Here is a 26,513-nt window from a genome sequence, read left to right on the forward strand (position 1 = left end):
CTTAATGAAATGCATAGGATTTCATAAGAATATACAATAATTTCATAAGTATGTACATAAGATTTTAAGGATATTGGTTACATCAATGAAATTTAATGATTGTTGTATTTGCAGGCATTCATTATAAATGTGGAGGTCTTCACCAAAAAGTTACTTCCAAAAAGTTACTCCAAATTATTTCCAATATTGCACAAAAAATCCTTTAAATGCAAATCTGTTCTGTATACTGTATTCTATCGAAATCTGAATTTAAGTAGCGTCAAAACGTGACCAATCCTGTGTAAAACCAATATGAAATCATTAAATCGTACCAAAACGTAACAATTTTACAGGCTAGAATTCCTGATTACTTAAAATCATTTATAATGGAAATGTAACGTTTTGGTGAGGACCTCCGCAAATATACTATAAATCCTAGTAGGTACAGGCAAGGAGAATTTTCTAAGGCAGATATTTTTTAAGGGGGTCAAGGGATCTTGCATCCTTTGTGTCACTGCGACCATATTAGGTCCATTGTGACCTCCCTTTGTGTCTCAAGACCTACGTGAGTCTCACGTCCTGTCTTGGTGTTGGATCGGTTTTCCTCTCTTTCTCTCTGTCTCTAAGTTTTTTTGGGAAAACTGCAGTTTTCCGAATGATTGGGTTTATATTACCGCGCATTTATGATTGGCTTCGGGTCCCAGATAACAATTTATTACATTCTGTATAAATTTAAGAAGTGATAGTAAGCATATTTTATATTTTACCAGCAATACGAAATAATAGTTGTAATTAATATTTTATTGCATTGTTGTGTTGTAGTACTGAAATAGTCACGTTTATTATACTTTTCTGCGGTTATGTTGCCAGAGAGTCTAATATCTAATATCATAATAATAACATTATTTAGAGGCACGATAGTTGCGCATTTTTGCGCTTTTACCTAAGGAAAGTAAATATGTACATCATCACAGTGTGGTGAAACCAAGCATATTAAAAAAAGAAAATCATTTGAAATATTATATTTTGTATAAATGACTGATTTTCCTTAACATTCAATTTTTTTTGTAAGTATGTAGGTAAGTCGTTAGTACATGCATTTTTTGCGTCTTATATGACGGATTATAATCCCACGTAAGTGGCTAGACATCTATATTTTAAAGAAACCAAATTAACTTATGTTCAAGTTCTGAAATTGTATTTATATTCGCCGAAGTTATATCACACAATTGTTTTCAGTCAATTTGTTTTATTTTTTGATTGAATATAACTTAGCTTGTTATTGTAGAAATCATAGTATTATATTTCACATTAAGCACATAAATGCAATGAACCTTTCCTTACATTATAGTTTTTTTCATACACATAACATTACTCACGATGTTGATTTTACGATTGTCATGTACAGGCGAAGACAAATATTGATGATAGGTATATAAATAGTAAAACAACACTTTTCGTAGCTATTATTCTATGGAATTTGTGTTAGAAGAACTGCGAAAAAACTCTTAATTTGTTTCGCAAGTCCTGACACATCGGCTTTTTATAAATTGTGAAAAATATAAATTGATAAATTAACATCTTTTCTTGAATGTTTTTCGCAGATACTTTGTAACACATTTTATAAACTTTGTAAAATTAAACAACTCTTTTTTAACCACTTTTTTATTATTAGTACACTTTAACCTACCGGTTTTGACAAGATCCTTATCATCATCAGGGTATATTAAGTTCTAACACATTAAAAAACATTAAAATACTCATAATTAATAACATTCCCTTCCCAAAAACTTCCACACACTTCGTAAAAAATCCTAAATGCTATTTTAATAAAATTAACATCTATTTATATTACTGGATGAGTTCGAGCAGAGTGTATAGCGAGTATAATACTCAATACAGTGAAAATAATTTAATTTATTATTTGATGATAAAAATATTTAAATTCTTACATTAATTATAATATTGGTACTTTGTTAAGTGTGGGTGGTCACCATAGAGTATGGATGTAAATAAAAAAAATCGCAATTTTAAACCGAGTTGCGTTTCATGATAAAATATTATAACATTGTTTTCTCTCTTGAACTATACACCTATAAAAAAGACATACATTTGATAGTTTAAAAGTGATAACTCTTTTACACCGGTAAGTTTATAATTTATAGTTAAAAACCCCTTTGAATCTTACAATTCTGTCTACCTATTCAGAACGTGAACTCATTACCATTCAACCAAACTATGGCACAATGCTAATTGGTATCACATCGCAGGAGCGTGGAGTCACTGTAGCATTTATCGTTGCATCTCTGGCATTGTTATTGAAACGTGAACTATGAATGCAGAAACACGCAAGAGGACAATTTTAAAAGTAAACCAACAATTAAATCACTTATGAGAGATATGGGCAAACTATAAAAGTCTTTATTGTTTTACCTTAGTAATATGCTCCTTGCTCTTGTTCGCCTCTGTAGTGTAATGGTCAGCACGCTCGGCTACCGTACTGGAGATCCCGGGTTCAATTTCCAGAGGAGTCAAATAAATATAAGTGATTTTTTCACTCTATTATTTATTCAATATAACACTGGACTGGTACCTGAAGCGGATGGCTGAACACCTTTCCTTCTTGTGTTAAAGATCAATATAACACTGCGTTTATATGATGCAGTGCCCTATGCACCATCGGGTGCGGATAAGAGTTTTTAAAAAAATACGCACCTTGTCTTACCACAGGCACTTGGCGTAAGTCCGTTGGGACTACCCTTAACCCAAAAAGCCAGTCACTATGTATGTTTTTTAAGAGAGTGAGTAGGCTGTTTCTTCCCATTATGATTTTATGCATTTTAAATTAATGATAAATAATTTTTTGATCATTACTGTATTCGTTTGCAGGGGATTTAGGCGGCCATTTTTTTCTAGAATGTACTTGTATATTTAAAATCTTTTTCACTCGCATATTACTCAACAGCAAAACATTGGGTTTAAAATTTTATATGGGATTTTTTGCACGTTTCTTGAAATTATTCGAGAAAATCTGCTAATTCCCGTGAATATTTGAATAAAATTAAAAAAGACTTAAAAGTAAATATTTGATATTCCAACAAATACCTTTTTACATGCAAAATAATATGTACAATATAATGTACCTTGTACATTGTCCATATTATTTAGCTTGCAGAAAAAAATCACAAATCTGATGACAGTGCAGAAAAATTTAAGATGATTACAATTATAATACCTTTTTTTCTTGTTCCTGGGACTGAAGGTGGCTTTCTTACTCATTTGTTTATAATTTATTCCTTTTTACAATACATACTAATGATATTATAAGTAGATAAGTAGAATCAATAATTAGAATCCGTGAAAAGTCATTCATTAACATTATGCACATATGTATCCAGGAATTGCAAATAAAGTATAAACATCTGTAAATAAAGTAGTATATCGTGCAAATAAATTACAAATAAAGTAGAAACAATTTCATATAAAGTAGCAAACAATAGAAAACTGTCGAACGACTGCCGATTTTTGAGCATACTAGCAAAGTGCGTACACACATGATACTAAGTAGCATTTGGTCAATAAATGCATGCTCATGTTATAGTAATAAGCATGTGTATCTAAACCTTACCTCGTACTCATAAATTACCTGGAATTCAGCCAAAAGTGTCCCATCAATTGTTGGCAATAGTGTTTCTTGTTGCACTCCTTCTGTGTAGTAGGAATTCATCTTCGTGACCTTCTTCCCTCGTCTACCAGCACATGTGAATCTTTATTCAGGTTACTGCTCTGCGATGCAGTAGGTACTAACAAATATAATTTTTTTAACCTTTCAAAATAGATGAAGAAAAATATGGGAGTCTGGGTATTTACGGAGCTTACGACCGGCATAGGCTGGTTTATGTGATCACTTTACACACGTGTAACATTTACCAATTTTACTGATGATTGACAACCACACTACTCAAATTCTTGGAAGTTCTATATATATGAACCAATTTAGAAACCTTGTTCTTGAATCACTAGAACTTCACTAGAGACATCTATAAATATATATATATACAGTATATATATATATATATATACAGTATATATATATATATATATATATATATATATATATATATATATATATATATATATGTGTATATATATATGTGTATATATATATATATATATATATATATATATATATATATATATATATATATATATATATATATATATATATATATATATTTATAAATATAAATACACATGATCCAATTTCGAAACATTGTACAAGAATCACTAGAATTTTCACAAGTGACATCTATTGGTGAGACGAAGAAGCTGAAACTCTTATATTTGTAATAATCATGGGTAGAATCGGTGAATGTTACACGTTTGTAAAGTGATCTCTCGGTCGTAAATCCCGTAAATGCTCAGACTTCCATATTCTTCTTCATCTATGTTGAGATGTCAAAAAAATAACGTCAATAACTCCTATAGTTGGAGATAATCCAGATTTATGTATTAACAAGTATTTGGACACACTCAAATGTTGGTAACGAATAGAATGTCTCAAATGTGATTTTGCTCGTGTGGATCTCACTAAGAATAATTTGGTGAACATTCTCGTTGCGTATTTGTGGAGTTCAATCAACTTCCCAATAATACGGAGTTGGAGGAGGATTTTTTTAAGATCAGAATCATTGACATGGTAAAGTTACTTTCACCACGAATTATGTCAGACGTACAACGAGTAACCGAGTTAGTACACCACTACGTCATTTATTTTACTAAGTACACCTATCGCTTTTTTTAAAGTTTTATATGATATTTAGACTCTATTTTAGATTCAAATATTATAGTAACAAAAAATATATTGAAACTTTAATCTTTGCAGTTAAATTATATTATATTAAGAATAAAACGTGTAAAAATGTGTGCCTAGTACAAACATAATTAAATTTTAATATTGATAAATAATATACGAGTAAATACCAGTACGTTATGAAATGGTGTAACATACTCTCCATCTCCAGTCTTGACGTTCTACAAAATATATGCAAAGCATAATTGTAGCTAATTTTTCCGATTTTGCAGAAATTATTATCAAATTCAAGACAAAAATTACCGAAGATCAAAATCTGCATAGTCATACCAACGGTTATAGTAAACTTAGCGAGTTATTCAAGGACAAGGATAAAAGAAAACTGCACTATATATGAAATTAGAATAGCAGTAAGGTGCATAGGGCGTGCATCGAATTGATGCGGTCGATCGTTGATGGTAGTATAGTAGTATAGTAGTATAGTAGATTAGTATAATCTTCTTACGAAGAACAATGCACATAACCACTCTCTTATTAATTCCTCTCCCCTCCTTTGCCTTTCTGCATATTCCATTTTATACCATACCCTTACCCTTTACTCCCACCCTCACACACACACTCACCCTCACACACATCCACCCTCTCTTACAATTTCTTCTTAATATACAACAGTATTCATAACATTTATGTGGAATTATTCAATTGGATTTCAACATTGTCAATCTAACTACATATTTATATTTTTTTCAAGTACCATCTGTATAACTCCCCTATAAAAGTAAGAATCATGTTTATTGTGATTTTTCCTCTAACGATTCACGAATTATTGCATTCGTCTTGAAAATTTATAATACTTGTCAATCAAATACAGTAAACCCCCCGATAACTTTGAGATAGGTACCGCTTTATCGGAAGGAACGTTATAGGGGGATATAAATTTTATTTTTATTTTAAATGACTAATTTCAGTCATTGCTAGTTTTTATTTTAAATGACTCATTACAGTCATTTATGCTGGTTAGATTGTAAAAATACAATATAAAACAATTACTCCTTATAACGTTCCCTCCAATAACGCGGTATCTATCTCAACGTAGGGGGATTTACTGTATTCTAACCGTAACAAACACTCGGGTCGGGTGAACGACTTCAAACCACAGCGAATAATAACAATCTAACCTGACATGACCAAATAATCCTGTAATAGAATATAATATCTTTTCATATTATGGAAACATGCCATTATACCACGACACAACGCGCTACGTTCTGAATTAGCTTTCCCATTTACCTGCTCAAATATTATTATTATAAAGTATTTCTTCTTCTTCATCTTCTTGCTCAATGCTGAGCGTCGTGGTCTTCTGGAATGTCAGGCACTTGGTGCACAAGTCCTCTCCATTCTTCCCGGTCCTGGGCCAACTTGATGGCAGCGTTTAGCGAGGATCCTAAAAGTATAATAAAGTATTTAAGTGTATATATTGTACATGTTAACAAATAATACTCGTATTAAGTACTATCGTATAACAGTACATAGTTGGCTCACTATTTTCAAGAACGTCATAAATCAAAAATTATAAATTTTCAGTTGTGCACGTTTTCGGAATGCCCTGAAAATGTACTACATCCCAGCAAAAGAGGTATATTTAAACTTAATATTTACCCGCTACAGGCCAGAAAGTGTTGTTTTTGCATTTTGAAGAAAAGGTATTGTTTAATTATTTTTTCAAATACACTAAATATTTTTCAAATGGAGAAAAAATCTTCAGGTTTTACCCAAAAAGATCTGTTGCATAGTAAAAAGTTCAATAAGTGACTTGATATTTATTTTAAATACATTATATTATATTTTTTAACTTTAAAAACGTTCTCCTAAAAAATCAAGTTTTTTTATTTATGACATTCTTGAAAGGAGTGAGCGAGTTGTCAAAAACAGTACGAAAAACATTTCACAAATAACGATTTTAGATTGAATTACATATGTGTATTTGTTAAATAACAAATGTATTTACTTCTTTACCTGTTTTTTACAATGTTTACTTAAAAATATTCGTTTTTACAGCCATTAAAATGAATAATTTTTTACTCACTCAAATGAGCATTTATACTATCCGACGCGTGATAATATAGGTACATAAACATAATTTTAAAAGGATTTTTATCATTCAGAAGATCGACCACTTGTCTAGTACGAGCATAATAGGCAGGAATATTGTAACTTTGTGCGTGACTTGAGAATAAATTATTTAAATTCGCTACCAGAATACAAAAGACCGGCGTTTCTCAAATCAAGTTTCAGAATGCAAGAATATTATAGATTCACAAGTAAGTATATTTACGCATATTTTTAATTACGTTTTTATTTTTTATCAGTTATATTACATATTACAAATATAGATAAATGATGAATATAATAATATGAACAATATAAACAATATATAAATAGTATGAATAATATATTTTTTATAAATGTACATAACGTGGTAATATTTTCCTTCGTAAATTGGGTGTAAATAATATGTAAATTGGGTGTTTAATAAAAAAATAAACAATGTGTTGCTTTGTAATTAAAGTTTACAATTAAAGTTTATTCTTAATTTATCTTTAAAATATTTTTCTATCTATCTATCTGATTCTGACAGTTCAGAATATTATATTTTTTCTATCTGATGTCTTTTGTTTTATTCAGTGCGATGCATGCGACATCTGGTGGTAGAACTGTTTTATGTAGGTACTATTTGTAAGTACTTAATAAAATGTATAGGTAGGTACCTAGGTATTTTATTACATGTATATATACGGTTCAACGCAGACTTTATCTAAAGAATCGAATTCATATTATTATAATTATCTAAAAAATAATGAAATAATTTAAGTACGAACATATCTGGCTAACGATAACAGTAAGAAAACAATGGGATTAATCTAATATTATTTTTTGTCTTACATTTATATTTGTAAAAAAAAACGCTAACGTCCCAACCGTTTTATAATGCTAAATTATTGCCTCATAGCAAAATTTCGATTTACATAAAAAAGTATTTTTCGGAATTAATAAAAGTTTTCCCGTTTAAAAAGCGCTGCTTTTCAAAATAACAAAGCACTTCTCGACTAGATTTAATTGAGAAGCGCTGCCTTGGAGGCGGACGCGTATATCATGGAGGATAACGTTCTGTTTATAGGTCACTGTCACAAAAGATGAATCTATTATAATCAACATTATTTGTAACCTCTATTAGCCTGCGATGTCGATTCCCAGCTGTCGATCCATACATTTGGTGGTCTGCCCGGGAGTCGTCTCTCTTGGTGTTGGCCGTACAGTGCGATGTGGGGGAGTCTGGATGGTTCCATTCTCCTCACATGCGTATACCATTGTCTCCTTCGTTGCCTTCCCCACCTAACGACATATTTATTTATATTTTCATAATTATTTATATATTTTAATATATTTATTATTTATAATTATTTTTATGTTTATATTTTTCGATACAACTTATTCTACGTCGTTTTAAAACGCACGGGAATAAAAACATTCATTTCACGTTTTTTTTATAAACGTAAGTACCCACCTACCCTCGCCGATTAAAGGGAACAGAGGTGTGCATTCTATATAGGCAGAAAAGCAGGTCCTACCCTGGATTACTCGCCATCCATATAGAAACACGATCAGTGCCTACTATGCCTTATCCTTACCCTACTGCCTAACTTCATTTAAAACTCGGCTCGGAAATTAATAAAAGTCTCAATTTATTGACATTGTTCCTTTAGTGTTTCAAAGCCACAATCTAGACTAATTGAACAAGTATTTTCAGCAAAATTATATATGCATTAAAAATATTTTTCTGGTGCCTAATTCAAATAACTCAAAATCGACATTGGCTGCAAACACGTAACTAAATTCTCTTAAATAAACATTATTTGTTTGGTCAAATCTCCTTTTGTAACATGTGCGATTTTTTCGCCTTTACATTCACAGTTTTTCACCGACCCAAGGTTAAAAAGGAAATACCAGTATCTGTGTATTTTTAATACGTGGCAGGTGACAAGATGACCCATGACAGTTGGTTGAGCAAGATTAGTAAATAACACTTTATTTGTCACGTTTATGATCATTCCATCAACGTATGTGGAAAAAGTGAAAATACAAGCGTGTGACTGAATGTTTTGTCTGGTATTTTCAAATCAACCATGATAATTAATACACGACGAACCTTTTAATTAGGTTTAAACCTGTTTCGGTTTTAGGTATATTATTTCACTGATAAACCGGTCCATAAATCTATTTTTCACTACGCCTTCCATTCAAATAGTAGTTCCTTGTTCAATAATTTGTATTTTAGTGATAGCGTACTTGAGAAAAACGCTCTGATTTGTAATTTGTAGCATAAACGTATTACCTATTTCAAAATTCGACAATCTCCTTCACATTATATTATTTTTGACATCTCAGCATAGATGAAGGAGAATATGGAAATCTGGGCATTCTTATGACCGTCATTCTTATGTCATTCATGGCTTATGACCGTCATTCACACGTGTAATATTTACCAATTTACCCACGATTGACACTATCTTTATATTTTATAATGTGGTCTGCAAATACAGACATGTAATGTAATAAATAACACACTGCTAATAATAATATGTCTAAATGCAGTTTAATATATTAGATCATGTTGCAAATATATTATCTTTTGATTATACACCGAAAATATTCATTATTTACCCTACTATGCTAATAACTCATCTCTATTTGTCTAAATTTTGTAAGACTTTATTAATGATCTCATTTATTTATTTTCTTTTTTAAAATGTAAAAATTCGAAGACTTATATTGTATTATTAACAACGCTTTTTTATATTTAAAAAAAACTTAATTGAAGGTCTTGGTGACCTTCTCAGATGGATATGCAATGTAATTTAACCGAATATACTAAACGAACGTTGCATTTTATTTAAATTATTGTAATTTAAACTATGGCATTTTATTTAAACTGGTTGTTTTTTAAAATAAATACCTACATACCATAGAAATGTTATTTTTCACGTTACTTTTTTGTGTTTTAAATGTTTGTTTTTTTAAATATAACAACAAAAATAATTCAAAATGATTTACGTATATTTAAAAGCTCTTCGATGGTGGTATTACAATTTAAATATAAAGCGATACTGTGTAGTGTAGATAATTAGTAATTTAATTCTAGTGTTTATTTCTAACGACCGGTCGCCGATCCGTATTATTCTGAGGTAATTTTATAGAAAAAAGGATATTTGTGTTCTACAGAGTGTAAAGTACATACATTGTGTATATTTACTACGTAAAAAAAAACATTTTCCATTATATTAACATCCTGACGATACTGATCAATAACCGGTTTAAAAATGTCAAAGTCGTAAGAAATAAAAATCAAGCCGTAAAGTTAAGTTTATCTTTATTTTACTTACTTCATAGATAAAACCCATCATTATCTATATTTTTTAAAAACATAAAAATATGGCCACAAACGTGATGGTGGTATATATCAATATATTCGCAAAATTCTCACGTTTCTGCTAAACACATTTTTATTAAAACGTGACGTTATTTGGTCGTGCAAGCTCTTAAATTTTCATTAAAGCCAGAACTAATTAGATATTTTTTTTAAATAGCTCTGATAACTATTTATTTGGGTTATTTTAAAATATATATTTTTTAATGTTTATATCTACACTGAAATAACTGTTTGATAAATTTATTTATTTATTTATTAGTCTTTTAATAATCTTACGTTAGTTTCACATGCTAGTAACATTTGTATTTAATACCTACGTAACTAAAGTGGATAATTATACTTGATGATGTTCACTCACATTATCACCATCTATTCAAATCATATAACTTCGACAGTCAGTACATAAGTACATAAGTACATAAGTACAATAATATTACACACTGTAGAAATCTGTGTCAAATTAAGTACAATCTTCAATCTGAAAGTAACACGTTAATCAGTTGATTCAGACAATTTTCAAATTAGAAAATTATAAATTTATTTATCTATTTTTTTTATTTGTATTCATTTTTGTTATTTATATTAAGACTTATCTTACTCAAGTTATTTTTTACTTCAATATAGAGAACGATATTTGTATTCTCTATCGCTCGGAATTAGTTAGGCATTCATTTTTGTTATTTATGTTAAGACTTATCTTACTCAAGTTATTATTTTACTTCAATATAGAGAATGATATTTGTATTCTCTATCGCTCGGAATTAGTTAGGCATTCATTTTTGTTATTTATGTTAAGACTTATCTTACTCAAGTTATTTTTTTACTTCAATATAGAGAACGATATTTGTATTCTCTATCGCTCGGAATTAGTTAGGCATTAAAGACTTAGTTTTTTTGGCGTTAAAGACTTAGTTTTTTTTACGTTAGTAAAAACATATAAACAATGCCAATAACATTATTTCTTTGATATAATAAATTGTTTGATACTTAAAATTAAAATTACAAGAAAGAAGAGTGTGGTGAAAAAAAATGACAAAAACTTTAAAAAATAAAAGGTATCTTATCGGAATTATTTATGTAAAGAGAATATGTAAAAAAAAAAACACATATTAAAGAAATATTGGTACGTACTTGTCTACATATATTGGTAGAATCCAATAAGGACGGTGGTGACAATTTAGTTTTAATCACCACACACTGATTGAATCTTGAATCACTCATACTGTATAAAATGAGACTTTTATTTGGAATCTAATCTACCGACCTGAAAATGTCTATACCTTCAAAAAAAATTACTATAATTTTTATTAGACTCGAAAAATGACAAAAACGATTATAAATTCAGCTGAAAATCTACCCTATTTATTATTAATAAGCAGCTATATTTGTGTGATGTATCATTATGTGGGTTAAAAAAAGACAGGTGAACTATAGTGTTGTATGGTTATAGTTCATAGAACCTTTATGAACTCACCGGGCGCGGAACGGTATATTATATGTACACAATAATACAAAATATCTACGTCCCACTCTCTTAAAATTTGTTCATGTCTCGTCTCTTCAATTAGAGCCTTTACTAAAGGAAAGTACTGTATATTTTTCTTTAAATGCCAATCTATCAAATTGCTTATAATGTCAGAGTGTGAAGTGGGTATGCATGAAGTTAGCTTGGCTTTTATTCTCTTTGAATTAAGATACCCAACTTTCTCGATCCCAAGACGTCAGATGGCGTAATTTAATCGTCTGCAAACCCAAACAATCCACATTTCTGTATTATGTGCATACAAATTTTGGCGGTAAAGGGGGAGAATTTTGGCTGCACTGTTTTCAAATTTTGTTTAACTTTTACGACGTTCCTCTTCCTATGGGACACCAAGGTGTCTAACAGAGCCCTTTCCCCTGCCATCCATTAAGCTGCTTAATCTACCGTTTTAAAGTTTAAAGGTGTATGTGTACTTCTGTGTATGTTAATATGGGAATTCTATACATGTCTGTAGGTTTGTTTTTTTTTTAAAGGAATAACCCGCAAAGCCTCTACTTTTAGAGGTTTGTCTTCAGGTATGATAGTAAGGGTAAGGAAGGTAAATGTGAAAAATACATCACAAACACTCAGACCAATTGAAAATAAATATTTCTCGATTTTATTTATTTATTTTTTTTATTTTTTTTTTGTCTACCCAACTACACCACGGCGACTGTTATAGTATGAATATATTGAAGCAGGCTTTAATTGATTCAATATCCTCTAAGATGTAGATATATAATGTACTCCTGAAGCGACTTTTTAAAATAATATTCCCTTTTAAACGAGCAGCTTAGAAAAACAGCGATGTAAATAAATTTATAGGTATGGGCAAAATTAAAATATATATTATATAAGCAGTCCGTCTCCGTAGTGTAGTGTTCTGCGCGTTTAACTAACGTGCTGGATTCCCAGGAGGTTTAAAATAAATCAAAGTGATTTTTTACTCTAATATTTATTTATTACTACCCTGAAGTGGTACCTGAAGCGCAGGGCTTATCACCTTACCTTCAAATATTTATCGATCAAAAAAACACTCTTGTATACGCTGCTGTGCCCTATGCACTATTTGGTGCGGATAGAGGAATAAATTTCTAGTTATTTACTATTAACTTCTGTTGAGTTGGGTATAAAAAATATTTATTTTCATACGTATGATTTATCCGATTTCGATAAACTCTGCCCTCGAGCGATTTGATATTTTTAACCGCAAAATACGTACGATTTATTACAACTAATTTTAAAAAATATATATAATTAGTAGATATCGCAACTTGCTTTATTTTAATTGTTATTGAATGGTATATTTCCACTTATTTAATATTTTGCAAATTTTCAAGCTCAATTTGGGTTTTATCATCAATATTATCGAATTTATGAAATTATTAACTTTACAAATAATAATAAATGCATTAAAAATCGCTTCACGCCATGTATATTACACTAACGCGGGACTAATAAAGAAATATCTAAGTGGTCATTTCTCTTCCTTTATTGCGGACTACATACGGGATTTGACTTTAGTATGCAAAATGCAACTTGAGTACGAATGATAAATTAATTTCAAAGCATAGTTTATGAGAGCGATGAATGAGGTGACCATGAATCACAATCTCGCTCTAAAATGGTGTCGTTTAGTTCAGCGTATAAACATACAATGTTACTAGCTACTAATAATATTATTCACAACCCCAATGGACCAAAATACATTGTTGAGAACTTTACATACCTTCCTTTCTGACCATGGTCTATTGTCTATTGCTTTACTCCTGTCAGGAAATAACGCTCTCCATTATTTGACACCACACATCATTCTTCACTTATTCTTTTTCTCAACCAACCAGACTATGCAATGAATTATATATCTTTCTGAAAAATCACATCTATGTAATCTAATATAATCTAATTCCCGCTGTAAAGCTTTAAAATTCAGCTACAGCATAATCTTTTATTGTTGCTTATGCAAACTTCTGCATTCCAAATGGCGGTAATACAGACAAATCGTCACGTCTGCGTCTTCAGATGTAACAAAAAAATCTTGAATTCGAATTAGCTAGTAGGCAGGAACTAAAATGAATGCGTTTAATATCATGCAAATGTAATAATTATTATTTCTATAATTTATAAAGCGCAATTTTCGTGAAATACTACCTCATATGATGTAAATGTAAATAATATATTGACACAAATTTATCCGCAAGATATATTGACATGGATTTATCTTATATGTAGCAAATTCACTAACACATTGTTTTTTAACATGCGAATTTATCGAATGAAAATGGCGAACGAAGTACACTTTTGATTGTAGAAATAACAAAATAATTTCTTTATAATGCTTTCATATAATGAATACGCTAAATCCAATAAATAAATGAAATTCACCCTGTTCTTTCATATTTTCAAGTGCTTTTGCGTTAAATGAAACTCCAATATATATTTAAATTTAAAAAAAAATATGCCAAGACCATTAGTCTAAATTATAAGTTACGTTTTTATTAGATACAAATTGATCTTTTATATGTTTATATCTTATTGATACTATTATAATGTTGTTTTTCTTGTTGCAGGACTCATTAAAACGTGTGAAATGGTTAAAGATGAAGGGTTTGAAGCACATGGCTACATATGCGATGTCTCTGATAGGCTAGAAGTTTACAAGATAGCCAAGAAAGTGAAGGAAGAGGTAAGAATACTTTGGTCTAGATGTATCGGAAATAAAATAACGTTTAAAAATAAAAATACTAGCCCTGTTATGGGCGATATTACATTAAACTGTCCACATTTCAATAAGATAAAATTCCTTTCCAGGTTGGAGTGGTCACGCTTCTGGTCAATAATGCAGGAATTGTTTGTGGACGCCCATTCCTGGAGCTTCCTGACAGTGCAATTGAAACTACATACAAAGTCAATACACTGGCACATTACTGGGTAAAAAAAAATTCTATCATCTAATTTATTTGAGGTTGCATATCTGTACTCGCACATGTTGGAAATACAAGTTCAAATTAAAAAAAAATTGTAGATATTTAATAACAGAAGATACTTCTAGAAGCGATTTCTGAATCGCATAAATTTTATTTTACATATGTACAACATTTTGAGTGTGTCCAAATACTTGTTCACAAATTTGGATCATCACCACTCACAGGAGTTATTTTTGTCATTTATTTACATCTCAACATAGATGAAGATGAAGTAGTGTGGTTGTAAATCATGGGTAGGAATACATGTGTAAAGTAAATCATGGGTAGTAATACATGGGTGAATGTAATACACGTGTAAAGTGATTACTTAACAAGCCTATGACAGGTCGTAAGCGTGTAAATGGCTAGACGTCTATATTATTATTCTTCATCTATGTTGAGATGTTTTATTTTGCCTTTATACATATTGTTATAAGAGTTTCCTGAATATTTTTCATAAAGATGTCATCTGGCTTTTAATGAAATTACGTTTAAATAATATGCGTATAAAGATATAAAAACAGTTTTTAATTTTATTTTGTTTAAACGTTGATACCGTCCGAAGTCCCAAGAGTCGTCATTGAATGATACTTATTTTTGTAGATAAAATAAATTAATGTTCAAATACCGTCCAACGGGCTACTAAATTTTAATTTGTTTAAAGAAATATTGAGAATATCATCACTATTTAGCGATACTCAGCGATCTACTTTTATTTCATATAAATATTTATCTTAATTGTTAATAGGTACCAGTAAATTAAAAACTAGGGCCGCTTTTTAGCGAATTTAATTTTCGAACACTTTTTTAAGTGTTCGAAAATTAAATAAAAAAAATGAATGAATAAATAAAAAGTATTTTTTATTATGACTTAAAATCTTATTTTTTATTATAAATACAGCACTCATTTTAAAATAATCAGAAATTGGTAATGAAATGCACAACAAAAAGTATATCATATTAAAAAATAAATGTATATTAATTATATTATTAGAATTTACACATCGCTCACTCCTTTCAAGAACGTCATAAATCAAAAATCGTCAATTTGCAGTTGTGCATGTTTTCGGAATGCCCAGAAAATGTACTATATCCCAGCAAAAAAGGCATATTTTTAACTTAATATTTACCCGCTACAGGGGCAGAAGGTGTTATTTTTGCATTTTGAAGAAAAAGTACTGTTTTAATAATTTTTTTAAAAAAAGGTACTTAATATTTTTCAAATGGAGAAAAAACCTCCAGGTTTTACCTAAAAATATGTGTTGCACAGTAAAAAGTTCAATAAGTGGCTTGATATTTATTTTTAATACATTGTTTTATATTCTCCTGAATAATCAAGTTTTTTGATTTATGACGTTCTTGAAAGGAGTGGGCGACATATACTTTATTATATATAGTGTAGGTATGTGTAAATTCCAATATAACATATTATGTTATAATATATAAATATATGTATGTGTGAGTGAGTGAGTGTGTGAGTGAGTGAGTATGTGAGTGACATTGTTTATTTTTACTTTTATATACTAAGCCTTCTTCTTGTGTCCAATATTAAATTAAGTCCTTCCTTTTGGACTTCTACAGTTCTCTATTGGACGCGACTCTCATCCAGTGCAGGCCCGCCACTCTTTTAATGTCATCGGACCATCTTGTCTGGGGCCTACCCACGCTTCTGCGTCCTATTCTAGGTCTCCAGACAGCACCTTTTTCGTCCATCTATCCTCAGAGATACGTGCCACATAAACTGCCCAGTTCCACTTAAGTTCCGCGATTCTTGAGCCACATCACATTAGGTATTTTATTCTATTTATATTGCAGACGGTGAAGGCATTCCTACCTGACATGATGGCGCGGAAGCAGGGCCACATTGTGACAGTGGGCTCAGTAGCGGGTATACTGGGAACCTACCTCTGCACAGACTACAGCGCATCCAAGGCTGCCAATATTGCTTTCCACGAAGCTCTGCTCACAGAACTTCGGGTAAATATTATCTTGAAAAATTGAGGATCGCACTTAGTTATTTAAGTTTAAATTTAGTCAATTAAAAAAACCTTGTATAACCAATTAGGGTAGAGCAAATGCTGAGAAGTTCCTGATTGGCCCACATAAGATAATTCTTCTGTTCCCAACATAGATTAAAATAAAACATGATATTAGCTAGAAGAAACAAAAATCAATATATTGATCTGTAAACTTTGTAAATAAAAAGCACGGTAAAAATAAATGCAACTCTTACCAGAAAATAAACAGTTTATAAAAAAATTATTATCCATTCTGTTCCCATCACAGATTAAAATAAAACATGATTTTAGCTAGAAGAAACAAAAATCAATATATTAATCTATAAATCTTGTACATAAAAAACAAAGTAAAAATAAATGCAACTCCTGCCTGAAAAAAAAACAGTTACAATAACTAACCATCCCAATGCAACCAATATTGTTTATTTTTTATTTGAATGTATGACGATAGAAATCTATAAAGCAGGCCAAACGACTGTATATATTTGGTTTACAATACACATTATATTTTTAAAATGATAACTTTTGAAAGCTAGTTGGTGCATGAATGAGCACATATTTTTACATTTAAGAATTTTGGTTTTTCCATTTATTCGCACCCAATAACGTGTAAGGAACTAAATTGGTTTCATGTATCGTTATCTTAGCAGTAAATTATGCGAATCTCAGCTAATAATGTAAAATTTATTTTGAGAAGAAGCTTATCGCAATAAGGGATAAGATGAAAATTGTTTTTATTATTATTTCCTCCCATTCACTCCCAGTGGAGTAATGAATTGATGGAATCTTATTTTAAATTTGTGTTATTTAATAAAAAGTTGATCAATGACACGATAATTATATTTAATCTTATTAATCTTTCTTAAAATATTATCATAAAAATGGAATGGTAAAATTAATTATTCACAAAATATAAACTGCAAAGTATAAATTTGGTTTCAGCTTCAAGGGCATCACTTTATAAATTTGACCCTCGTGTGTCCATACTTGATCAACACTGGAATGTTCCACGGGATCAAACCTTGGCTACATCCGATGCTGGAGCCTGAGTATGTTGCTGACAGCATCGTGTACTCCATCCAGACCAATAGAATACAGACCATACTCCCCAACAATATGAGACTGTTCTTCCCCATTAAATAGTATGTTCCTCTTTATTATTTTCATTTGCTAATGTTACATGTGCAAGTTACTTATATTAGAAATAATGCAATAAAATTTAACCATATGGATATTTACTAAATGGGGTATTATATATTTCTAACATACTTTTAAACTAGACTTAATTAGTAGTATCAAAGCAAAAGAGTACTAAGGACTTTATACTCTCTTTTTTACTTTTTTTTTCAAAACAAAAATGATTGTTTTTTGCCGTATAAAAGTAAAGTTAAATTTAATCATCACATTTTTTTATACATGCACTTTGCCAAAATAGTTTTAAGTTTATTTTTTAGAAAACAAAATCTTTTATTTAAGAACTAGGGTTTTCCACCACTTCCCCAATCTTTGTACAATACAATACTTGCCATCTCTTTTACCTGTTTTATATAATTTTTTCTTGGTCTTCTCTCTATACTTAAAAAATAAATTTAGAAAGGAATAATTAATGGAATTTATTTTTTCAGTTGGCTACCATCAAAGAGTGCATATGAATGCATCTTCCGTGTTGTAAAAGGACCCCAAATTATGAGCATGTTCAAAGGGCGCCCCCGTGTAGCAGCAGGATAATCTATAACACTTACTTTAGGATATATTGTATAAATGTATTAAAATAAACTACTATTTACTTTAGAGGGATAATGCGAGGTTTGAGAAATATAAAAACTAAGTAGAATATAATTGTTTATTTATTGGAATTGATCCATGAGTTTTTGTTCCTTCCTTTTTTGTCTTCTATAACTATGTATTGTACTTGTTCATAATAAAGTATTTATATTATAAGCTCCTTTATTTTTACAATAAATCATTATTATTATTAATTTACGCGATATTTTTCATAACATAGACTGTAATAGCATTGACTTGTCTGTCCTCCTCTAGTATTTCAAATAAATATATCGTATTAGTTATTAAATTTTATTCACTTACATAAAGAAATCATTATTTTGGTTCATTCTATCTTAAAGTAAAACCAATTTTTTTATGGGTGTGTAAATACAATGGTCGGGAATATATATACAACATTTTAAATCTAAAGAAATATTGCATGACAGTCCTACCTAATAGTTTATTGGAATCGCAAGTACAGGAGTACATAATAGTTGTATACATGAAACTGCGTTAATTCTTTTCAGGCTTTATATGGCACTTATACAGAGTAAAATATTGAAAATTTTGATGGGAAAATATCTTTTGACAAGAAAAAACATTGCTTTATTTGATATTTGAACTCTAGACCTCGGGCCGTCCCTGGTATAATTTAAGAAGAGCGATTACTATTTGCATTACATATATATCAAGGGGGGGGGGAACAAATTGCTTTGTTTGTAAACCAGACCATTTGGATATACTCTAAAATATCATTGCACTTTATTATGCATAATGCAAAAGAAGTTGGGAAGAGTTTTGAACTAAACTAATAATTATTGTTTAATTAGACCACTAATTGAATTATTGCAAGTACCTACTGGGATGCTATGGCTGAAACAAAAGACAACAATTTTTAGAGTTTAGTGCTGCTGGTCAGATGGAGCTACAATCGGTATATTGATTAAAGGGCATCAAAAGCATGTTAGAAAAAAATATTTTCAGCTTCATACATTTTTTTGTTTTTAATTTGCAAAAAAGGACCATTTTTGAACTTTTTTTTTTAATTACCTAACGTCCAAGTGATTCTGAAATCTGGCTACGGCTTATGAAACACCGTTTATCATGTCCCTACTCAGGCTTCAACTTATGTTTTAAAACATATGCCTACTTGTAAGTGGGTTTACTCTTAATGTTTAAAGTTACTATAATTTCATGTAATTCATGAGTGAAAATTCTAGACAAAAACACTTGCTACTTTTCCATTTGAGTTTCATTTTATACGGCGGTATTTAGCGGTAGGTACTTTCTTACAAAGTAACATTCTTTGAAAATTATTGTCGATGGTTTAAATTTGTCTATGATAACCGATAGATGTCAAAATCGTACTTATTTTCTATCTTCTATGGTCAGACGTCAGACGGTTGCGATTGTTTTTGTAAATTGAATACAATAATAATATTTTTTATATGTTTTACATTACCGAGCGTTCTGAATAAAATTGCAAGCATGGTTTATTTACATTTTCCATCTAATCTTACCGAAGAAGAGTTGATGCTACAGGCTAAATATCAAAAACTGAAGAAAAAGAAAAAAGCTTTAGTTGCATTGAAAGCCCCAAAACCTGAAGTTGAAAAACCCATTCTTCCAAAGCGAGCTGCGGAGGCTCGTGATGCAAGGGAAATAGCTAGAAAATTGCTTAAAAGTGGCGCAATTCAAGCCATCAAAACTCCACCTCCCAGAGCTGATCTTCTCACCTTCAAGAGACCCAGAGGAGGTATTGTAATAATTGTAGTTAATAATGCACTTAAAACATTTATCAAAGAAATGCACTTTCTGTGGAGTGGCGCGTTACTTTTTACTTGAGAAGAAATAGTACATAACCAGGACTAGTCGCAATATAAGCACTTTGCTGGCGTTAAATAAAATATTTAAAAAATCCTATTCTCCAGGGTTCATTCGCTATCTACCAATTTTTATTGTGTTGTTGCGTATTTGCTGCTTAGCCACAATAAAAACAAAGATGTTTTTAATCCGTGATGCAAGCAGGTGAATTTGTGTCATCACAAATTCCCTTCTCATGCAAAGTTTTCGATGGCGACATCTTTGTCCTATCCAGTGGCGTTAGAAGTATTGCCGGTAATTTAGATTTCTCCTCTCCTATACCTTGCTAATGTAGCATCTGGATGACATTTATTGGATCAGTCAGGTTTAGTACATAATCACTAGGGTTAATGTGCGTGATAAAATAATGTAACCGAATGCTTATTTAGTTTTTCTTCTTCAATTTAACAACAACAAAAAAAGCCAAAAACCATTTAATTATTATTTTTATGTATATACTCTACCTATATTTCCTCAAATAATCGTTTTCCCGGATGTGTTGTTTATTTTCTCTGCCCTGAATTAATTTCTTACAAAAATAGATGGCATGAATCATTTCTGTATCATCATTTTACCCCATTCATTGTTTGAATTACGCTGCATATTTGATATATTTTATCTTGTGTCTTTTACATTCTTCTCAATTTTGTTACATTCGATTTAAGTAAAATAAGACCATAAGCCATTTTAAAAAAGTAATAAAAACAATCGCAAATTGTAATATGTACAAGGGTTTGATGAGATGCCTAAATGTATGATGAGATGCCTGAATGTATGAATAATGAAAAGAGTCTGAAAGAATTAAAAAAGAAATGTTTTGTGTACTGTAAGATGTTAACCTTTTAACCGTGTTAACTTTGTTCCTGAAAGACGCCCATGCGCGGCGGTATTTCGCTGTTTTTTAAATGATTACTTTTATCATGTATTTAGTTAAGAAACGATTTATTTTTCTAAACAAAAACCTTTAATTGGATTCATTATGCCTTTTTGGTACTCTATAATACACTTGTGTCACATTTTTCTTGAAATATATCGTAATATAAACAAATAAGATCGTAACATAAATAAATCAAAGCACGCATCATGTGTCACTCTTACCCACTGGCGATGCGTAGCGTTGAGAGTGAGACAGATATAGGGCATGATTATGGCGCGGACTAATTACCGACCGCAAGAAAAATCAGGGATCTGTTCTTTTATTTATCCTTGTGATGTTACAAATTATTAGTCAGATATTTCAACAGATGTCATAAGGCCAAGGATTGACATATTATTTTATCCAAAGTTCCACACCATGAAAAAATCCCTCCAAGTTGAACTGAAGTTCGAAACTTGGAGCAAAGTAAAAACACATACGCTTATGTCAGCCGCGTATGGGGCATGTTTTGTGAAAACACATACGGTTATGCGGGCCGCGTGGATCCGGTTAATATATATGATGTAAATTAAGTGTTAAAAATATTTTGTAATATAAGCTAACTGAAGAAATAAAAAAATTTAATATATATTTTATGTCATAGGACGTGAGCGACCTGTCACGGGTCCAGGGCCAGACCGGGGAGGAGCAGCTTCATACCAGCCCTTCAGCTCCGCCCACGAGCCCCCCGATGAGAAAAGCCCCCCGAGGGTTAATAACCTTTACGAGACATTTGTCGGGGCCAGAGAAAAGTAAGCAACGTATAAAAAAAAATGGGACACCAAATGCTGTCTGTTTTACATAATTTATGTTCATTCACAATCCCATTATAATGTTAAAATTGCATGTTTTCTTACCTCCTTAGAACTTAAGGCCCATCATTCGTTAAGTCGCATTTATTCCACCAGAGACCACCGGAGGGGTCACTTGTCTGCTCATGCCCTTTTTTTTAATGAATGTAGTTTTTTTTTTTTTTTAAAGTATATAGAAAAAATATTTTTATATATTTTTTTAACTCCTTACCTTTCAATGGCTCTTCTCTTTTCAAAACCATATAATTATTTCAAAGAAAAACTTAAATGCAAAAACGGTGTTTTAAGTAAAAAATCAACTACGTAAAATGTTACCTGGATTTTGAGAAAATTATGTTGTGGCTTAACGAATGCTGGGCCTTGGTAGAAATAATTTAGTCTAATATTTGAAAAATTCAAATAAAAGGTTGATGTTTTGTATAAATCGGGTAACTTTCTTGCGAAGATTGTTCAATATTCTATGTAGGTAAAACAACACATAATTTTAAAATTACAATAAAAGATACAATACAACACACAAGATGCCAAAATAACGATAATGTTTCCGAATTAGCCGAACACATTAAATTATAATCATTCTTCTAATTTAAAAAATACCATCAAAATATTACATTCTATTAAAAACTTAAACTCATTGCGTAATTTGGAGATTTAAAAAATTAAAAAAGCAATAAAACAAAAATTGTATATAATTAATATCCAATTGAATTTAAGTAATAGCCATCTTTTTTAATTCACTTTCTCTATTCCTATTTGTAGAAATAATAGTAATAAAAGCTCCACCCTGCTCACTTCAAACCTCACTTAATTACCCACTACTTAATTGGAGAAAAGTACCGAAATAAAAGTGGTTAAAAACAAAATTCTAAAAGATTTTCGATTTAGTTATACGGGCGTTTAACCAGTTTTGCTCTGATTAAAAAGATATAAACAAGGCAATATTTTCCAATCAATATTGGATTTCAAATTTCCAATATATTGCAAAGTAACAAATATTTCCAGCTATATGCAATGCTATGCAAATGTAATAAAATTTGTAATACTTCAAGCAAATATTACAAGAACCATAAATCATTTCTCCTGTTAAATTTTAATACGGAACTGTTCGGCATTGAAAATTAATATGTATATGTTTTCGTTTCAAAATTTTACATAAAATATGGCAAAAAGCAGAACTGATACATTTACCAGAGTAAAAAAAGTTTCATGTACTTGCAATATTGATGTGTTTTTGACCATATAAATTGTTTGAATATTTATATTGAAGGCTTTTAATTCTGTCATGTTTATATTTTATAGGGAAGAACGTGTTGAAACACCTCAGAAACCCAAAACTGTATTTGTTTCGGGACATAAAATAACAGAAGAACATCTCCGAAAATACATGTCATCCATAGGAACTATAGTAAACATTTCAATGGAAATTGAAAAAAATCGGTGGGTCATTTTTACTAAATTTTCAATCAACTTCTACCAATATACTACATATCGCTCACTCCTTTAAAGAACGTCATAAATCAAAAATCGTTGATTTTTACTTGTGCATGTTTTCGGAATGCCCAGAAAATGTACTATATCCCAGCAAAAGAGTCATATTTTTAACTTAATATTTACCCGATACAGGGCAGAAAGTGTTGTTTTTGCATTTTGAAAAAAAGGTATTGTTAAATTATTTTTTTAAATATACTAAATATTTTTCAAATGGAGAAAAAAACCTTCAGGTTTTACCTTAAAAGATCTGTTGCACAGTAAAAAGTTCAATAAGTGGCTTGATATTGATTTTTAATACATTGTATTATATTTTAAAACTTTGAAAACATCTCCTGAGAAATCAAGTTTTTTGATTTATGACGTTCTTGAGAGGAGTGAGCGATATATAGTATTACTACAGATATTATTTTTGGAACACAATTTATTTATTCATCATTATTTTAATGATTTTTCAGGGGTTTTGTTACATACGAACGACCAGAAGCTGCAGCAAGAGCCATTAATGACCTCAATTCAACTTCACCAGGAGGCATCCAACTATCGGTAATTTTTGTTGTTGTTAAAATATATGTACTAACTATACCGGTTTGCAAGAAAAGTAAATTATATCTCAGAAAATATCACACTACACAATTTAAGCGTGTAAAACACAATGCAACTATTATTTCGTATTGCGAGTATAATAATATAAAATGTTTTACTATCACTTACTAAATTTACACAAAGTGTACTAAAATCTGGCACTCAAAGCTAATCATAATGCATGGCAATATAAATTCAATAATAAAAAAACTGAAGTTTTTCCGAAAGCGTAATCTTTAAAATGACAGTAATCTCAGCCACTACCGTATTTTATGAACTATAGCCCGTAAAATGCTGTAGTGGCTGAAAATTAAGAAAAAGAAATGAGGTGGATCACCTTAATTTTTAAGCAATTTTTTTTAAATAACATTTTCATGTTTATTATTAGATTTCAAAGAATAATTTTTTTCTGAAAAAAAAAAACTTTATAAAACCATACTGTCTTTTAAAATTCCCCGAATTTTGAGGGTCTCGCGGAATGCTCGTCGAAGTCGTGGGGTGTTCGCCTCAGAAAACATTGCATTATTGTAGAGTGTTTTTGTGTACTGCAAAATATGTGTGGAGGGCTACATTTTTTATTGTACGATTCCCATTACTGTTGCCAGATGGAGATAGGTTTCCGGGGGGATCAAATATATGACCATTTTTAAGGCTGGCTGGAATTTTAAATCAAACACTGGACATTTTTACATTCATTTTGAGTACAAGATGCACCTGAAATCATCTTATAGTCTGATGCATCTTATAGTCTGTAAAATACGGTACGGAGTACCAACAACCCTTGTACCTTTTATTTTCTTTTAAAACTATAATATAAACTTCTCTTCTTATTTTGCTAGGACTGTGTCCTACAACAGTTCTCGGAGTCCGCTCCTGGGACGTAGACGACCAGCTACCTTTCTACCGTTTACTTGGTCTTCCTGGGGATCTGTTACCTCTTATGCATTGCAATATAACCTTGACTTGTGTTATATAGGTATCCATGGCTCGCCGCCAACCCCAGATGGAACGCATTAATGAAGCCTCCTCATCGTCAGCTTGGTGTACCCTGTCCACTTCACACTCCCAGAAGGGGCACCATCGAGATGGCAGAGAAATAACGGATTATCAAGACATGTTTATTTTTTAGCTTTACTATTTATTGTAAGATATTTATAGGTGAAAATAAATATTATATTACTTCATATACAGGTATATCAACTTAAAATAAAGTGAAAATAAACTTTGTAAAAGCAATTATTTCATGATAATCTTGTTTAAAATGTACTCAAAAATGTTCAATTTTCTTATTCTAGTATAGCTTTGTATTTATATTTAATGTATACCTACATTAATTGACAAAAATGAACACCGATACAATGAATACTAAATAATATTTTCATTAAACCTTCTGGAATAGATAGTATGGAATTTAAAAAAATTATAATACTTAAAAGAGACTATGTTTACAAGTTACATATCTAGTAAAAAAATATATATTGAAACATTGTGTCGAGAAAGAATATGTTAACAGAATTTTTTATTTCAGTACGTTCATGAATTACTTTTTTTTATTAAATATTCTTAGTTTAATTTGCACATTTATGAAAACAATGAATTCAAATTCCAATATACAATAAAATATTTATATCAATGTGGTTTTATTTATTGAAATCTTTTTTGTTATACATACACTGCTGGACACAAAAACCAAAAACCAAATTGAGTATTGGCTATAATTAATTAAAGTTTATGTACAAATTGTTCTTTTTCCAATTAACATATCTGATGAATATTCCTTACATTTCGGTGTAAACAAGATTTTATTCTTCCGAGTTGTAAATAAAAATCATCTTTATATTTCAGGTAACATATTAACATATCCTAAGATCTCTAACTTCATGTAATTAAAAAACTGCATCACTTATGGGATGACCCAATACTTCTGACCTTCGTCTGCGGCCAATAGTGCATACTCCGCTACATTGAATTAGCAACCTAATCATTAATCTCAAGAAGGCGAGGAGATCGATCAGTCCTCCGCTTCAGGTACCACTCCTGGCTAATATTTAACCCTTTGACTGATGAGTGTTAATGAAGGTTTAATTTGGAAAAAGGTCAAGTTTTTTTGCCGGGTGCCCATACCAGCTACAGGCGAACCTGCAAAGGCCTTTTTTTGCCCATATCGCTAAGTTAAGTTTAAAAATATAATACAATTTATTAATAATAAATATCAAGCCACTTATTGAACTTTTTACTGTGTAACAGATCTTTTTAGGTTAAACCTGAAGGTTTTTTCTCTTAAAAAAAATTA

At 30.5% G+C, this 26,513-nt stretch overlaps 2 protein-coding genes across 2 annotated transcripts in view; both read left to right on the top strand.

Annotated features, from left to right (window-relative positions):
* LOC148304210 (epidermal retinol dehydrogenase 2) overlaps positions 1-18,727 on the top strand; it is a 37,413-nt gene extending 18,686 nt beyond the window's left edge. The window contains exons 3-7 of the mRNA XM_088268501.1: positions 14,376-14,491; positions 14,617-14,736; positions 16,587-16,748; positions 17,732-17,931; positions 18,415-18,727. Of these exons, the coding sequence (XP_088124627.1) occupies positions 14,376-14,491; positions 14,617-14,736; positions 16,587-16,748; positions 17,732-17,931; positions 18,415-18,517 (701 nt within the window). The 3' untranslated portion in view covers positions 18,518-18,727. The remainder of the gene's footprint in view (positions 1-14,375; positions 14,492-14,616; positions 14,737-16,586; positions 16,749-17,731; positions 17,932-18,414) is intronic.
* Positions 18,728-19,935: 1,208 nt separating this feature from the next.
* On the top strand, positions 19,936-25,853 carry Nelf-E (negative elongation factor E). The gene is made up of 5 exons (XM_088268526.1): positions 19,936-20,312; positions 21,940-22,087; positions 23,447-23,584; positions 24,094-24,181; positions 25,197-25,853. Exons 1-5 carry the CDS (start codon positions 20,045-20,047, stop codon positions 25,347-25,349), a joined length of 795 nt encoding a protein of 264 aa, XP_088124652.1. The 5' UTR covers positions 19,936-20,044; the 3' UTR covers positions 25,350-25,853.
* The last annotated feature ends 660 nt before the right edge of the window (positions 25,854-26,513 follow it).

Source organism: Brachycentrus maculatus, unplaced genomic scaffold (genome assembly GCF_059751285.1).
Source record: "Brachycentrus maculatus isolate JH-2025_06_01 unplaced genomic scaffold, ASM5975128v1 h1tg000326l, whole genome shotgun sequence".
In the NCBI taxonomy this organism is placed as follows: domain Eukaryota; kingdom Metazoa; phylum Arthropoda; class Insecta; order Trichoptera; family Brachycentridae; genus Brachycentrus; species Brachycentrus maculatus.